Source organism: Fulmarus glacialis, unplaced genomic scaffold, assembly GCF_000690835.1.
Source record: "Fulmarus glacialis isolate BGI_N327 unplaced genomic scaffold, ASM69083v1 scaffold3670, whole genome shotgun sequence".
Taxonomy (NCBI): Eukaryota; Metazoa; Chordata; class Aves; order Procellariiformes; family Procellariidae; genus Fulmarus; species Fulmarus glacialis.
The window spans coordinates 3,488-7,714 of record NW_009188201.1 but is presented as its reverse complement, the minus strand read 5'-3'; the positions used below and the strand labels follow the sequence as shown (position 1 = coordinate 7,714).

At 35.9% G+C, this 4,227-nt stretch overlaps 1 protein-coding gene across 1 annotated transcript in view; it reads right to left on the bottom strand.

The window, feature by feature from the left end:
* The window catches only part of KIF21A (kinesin family member 21A), a gene marked incomplete at its 5' end in the record, with an annotated part of 61,729 nt that extends 58,546 nt beyond the window's left edge, over positions 1-3,183 (bottom strand). Inside the window, 2 exons of the mRNA XM_009577642.1 lie at positions 1,458-1,640; positions 2,961-3,183. Of these exons, the coding sequence (XP_009575937.1) occupies positions 1,458-1,640; positions 2,961-3,183 (406 nt within the window). The remainder of the gene's footprint in view (positions 1-1,457; positions 1,641-2,960) is intronic.
* Positions 3,184-4,227: the final 1,044 nt, after the last annotated feature.

Here is a 4,227-nt window from a genome sequence, read left to right as displayed (position 1 = left end):
ATATCATATATAACTATTATATATATCATTATATATATCATCTAATTTCTCTAAATTAGATAAACAAGACAGGTTTTAAAATTTCATCTGAAAGATGTTATAATGGCTGCAATTCCGCATACCATTATCACTGCAAGATTCAGTTACTGCTCTGTATTTTGGAACTCTCACAGTCACATTTGTAATGTTATGTCAAAAAACACAAGGAATTCAGAAACTACGCTGGTTACTATCCTTACACTACTACTGTTGTAGCTGCCTACGCAGAAATGAAGCTGCAGCTCCCCGATATTTGAACAGAGAGAACAGAAGAGCATAGCATTCCCACAGCCCATGCTCAAGCCTAGACTCTCTCGAGGCAAACATTACCCAGAGCAACAAAAAGCTCTGCTTGAGGTTAGCAGTGACAAACCTATACTAGTGCAAAACTAACGCCAGCTTGTTAATCTTTAAAACAATTATAGGAACATATGCCTAAACGACCTAGTTTACTTCAGCAGTAATAAAACCAACAGCTTTTCTCTTGGGTAATATAAAAGTGGTTTTTTCCCCCCGAAGTAGATAAAGTAAAGTTGCAAATACTGAACTAAGTAATACACATTTACACCTGCTCTTCCTTGAATTGATTCTTCCTCTCCGTGTGCTTAAAGTATCAGATTTTGCAGCTTGGTAGTGAATGTAAATCTGTTACACCCAAACCAATCAGTTTAAAAAAATAGTTCCATGGGCAGGAGACACAGCATAAAAGCTGCAAGACTTGAACCAACAGCTGCTGCAGGTCAGAAAGATCACAGATGTTATGGCCTCTCTTACCAGTAGCTATGTCTACAAGAAAACACAAAGAGAACAGTTTTTCCACAGCACTGACCCAGGTTTTCTCTGGGCCTATTGAAAGAGGGAACAGTAACACAGAAGCCCAACCCTAAACCTTTGGGGATCACAGAAAGAAGTAGTTTTACGCTAGGTTTCTTCTTTGGTGAAAGGAACATAACAAGTCTCCTGAACAGATTTTTAAAGCTAAAGTTATCTATGGCAAAGTGATACAAACAGGCGAAGCATGGTCACTATTCAAAGGCACAAAGTACAATTGATTTTTTTTTTAATAGTTTCTTGCTTCAAGACTTTGTAAAGAATTACAAAGAGGCAAGAGGAACAGGCCCCACAAACAAATGTGTGTGGCAGAAAGGGATAAATGATGACTAATATAACTATTCCTACACTTCAAAATAACACTGCAAAGGAAACTACTAAAATAATTGGAGTAAGATAAAAAAGCTCTTTTTCATATATTGAAGAGCTGAAGCAAACTCCATAAAATTTCCTTTTGAAATCTTGAAGATGAATTCAAAACATCTCATGGGGGAAAAAAAAAATGTAAAAGTAGCAACCAGAAAAAATGTTTTATCGGCTTTCAAAAAAAATGTATGACGTTAAACACAAACACAGATCATATTTACCTCTAAGAACTGTGCATTCACTTTAAAATCTGGCGGTGGAAGTCCTTGTTTAATAGCAGCTTGTTTTTTTTCTTCAATACATCTAAAAAGATGCTTAACAGCACGCGATATAATGCCTTGTTCCTCTTCTGTTATGTTGACATCAAATCCAGTGCCCATGGTGTATGTTTTACCAGCACCTGTCTAAATTGAAAAAGGAGTAGTCACGAGAACACGTTAATAGTACCGATCATCACAGAGAAATGCAGTTTGAAAACACTAGTGCTAGATAGTGACTACTAAGTCAGTCATCTTTACAATATTAACATGCACAACAACTAGTCATTTTGAAAAATGGATAAACAGTAGAAGTTGGACAAACTCTACTGTTTATCCACAGATCACATACAAGAAGGCAGGGACCAGTTCAATCTTTCATAACTTTTCCCCTACAAGCTTCCTCTAAGCTGCTTACATCAGCCTTGAGCTATCATCTCTGAGGTCAAAAGAATAGTTAATGTTTTCAACCAAGACAGCTAATTAAAGCATGTATTTTGGAGGTATTTGCATTTGCAATTCTTTACTGAAGTAGATCAAATGACTCTCTTAATTCTGAGTCTGAATATCTCAGGGAGAACATTACCATTGTTCTCAATTTATAGACAGCACTGAAAAATACAAGCTGTACTTCTACTAGGAAAATAGCTTAATTAAATGTGGAGTCCTGTAGAAGACAAGGTAGTGTTGCATTTTTACTTAATTAGTGGGTCAAGTCTAAGACAAAGATAGTATCACGCAGCTGAACATAATCTACTAAACTGGATCTGCAAACTGCTTTGTTTTACTAGGACTAGACTTCACCTAGCTAACTTGAGATATGACATTTAGCAGTGATGAAATTCAGCATCCAAGACCAAATTTTATGCAATCAATTCCTAAAGGAATATTCAGAAGACAATAACGCGTTCTCTACACTGTGCTCAATGATATTTCAGTTTTGAGAAGTAAAATGTGTGCCCAGTTACTGAGAGGGTGTGTTCTCTATGAAAAGTTCTGAGACTTTGGAATCCAATCTCTACATTTTGCCCACAAAAAAAGCAATGTGGCTTGAAGTTCCCTAGGATCTATTTTAAAAAAGCTCCTCTTCCCAAAAGCGTCTGAAAATACAGAAGGATGGATAATTGCTCAGAAAAGAATCTCAGTACAACCTATCTATATTAACTGATTAAGTCACTAATTTCTATTGCTGCATTGAGGTGAATTCAGGAATTATATGGACTCATGCTATTTTCAGCATTACTATGAATTCAGACCTACTACCTATATATGTCTTCTGTGTTTCAGTTGCCATTCTGCACAGAATCTATACAAACTCCTAAACAGTATCTTACAGAATATTTTATTTAAAATAAAACCAAGACACTAAAAAACAGGTTCACGCATTCTAAAATTTAAGAGAAAGATCAGTTACAAGAAACTGTTTATTCCAAAATAAATAGTTTAAAATAAATTTGTAAAGCTTACTTGGCCATAAGCAAAGACAGTGGCATTATAGCCTTCAAAGCAACCTTCAATCAGTTTTTCTATACATTGTTCATAGATCTCTTCTTGCTGTGAGTCAATGTTAAAGACGTAATCAAAAGTGAAGGCCTTATCTTTTCCCAAGAATACTTGAGGTTCACCAGGCGTGACAGAGGTACAAATATGGCATCCTTCAATCTTCTCTTTGGCTAGCTGTGGTCTAATTCTGTTTTGGAAGAGACAAAAAGAACTATTAGAAATTCTCATCAACAGAAAGAGGATCATACAAACAATGTAAACAAGAGATCTGAATAGAATTCCTTACTGACTGAAAAGTGAAAATTTTTCATCAAGCCAGGAAGCTTCCAGCTGTCTGAGCCACAGTACCGACTGTATCAGAACCCCCCACACAACTGTTCATGCAAATTATGTTATCTTCCCCGAAGGTTCACCTAACAACTTCAAGTTGAGGACCTGCCTAGAACTCTGAATGTTTCTGTATGCATACTATGCATTACTAAAGAGTAGCTTGCATGATCCATTTCAGACTTTGAAATCAAGCTTTCCAGTTTTGTCAGACTTCTTCATGCTTTCACTGTAAAAACGGATTATTTTCTTTTTTTTTAATAGCAACAGAAATATGAAAAAAAATGCAGGATAGTTTAAGTAGTAATTTGGGAGCAAGGACCCCCAAAGCCTACATAGCATCTTAAATGAAAGCCTCCTTGCTACGAGAGCCAGGAGAAGGTTTACATTTCTTCTTTTCCTTTGACAGGAAAGGAGCTTTGTCATAGCCAGAACACTTCTGTGAAATGTTTGGTTTCAGTGAAGCAGCATGCCCTCAGAGGAAAGAAAAAAGCCAATATCTAACAAGTTCTAAAGGTAAGAGTGTCTCTTTCCTCATTATTTCCCCACTGAGACAAATTCCAGCTTTTATTTCAGTTTGTTCAGTTTCTGACAAACTACTGTGTAGAATACAGCCATCTCAGACTTCTTATATTCTATCATTTTATTAATTCCTCTGCATTCTTAATACTCTTGCAGTCTCGTCAAAATTGAATTCATGTACTGGCTCCATGACTAAAGATGATTGTGGAAGTTCGTGATTCAATTGCTTTAATGGTTAACTATCAGGAAGAAAAACTCTGGCCAACATAACATATTATTTCACCTGTAATTGACTAATAATTTGTTTACTTTTTTTTTTTTTTAAAGTGTTTCCAAGTTCTCAAAGCAGCACCAAACAAAAAAAAAAAGTCACATGTGCAGC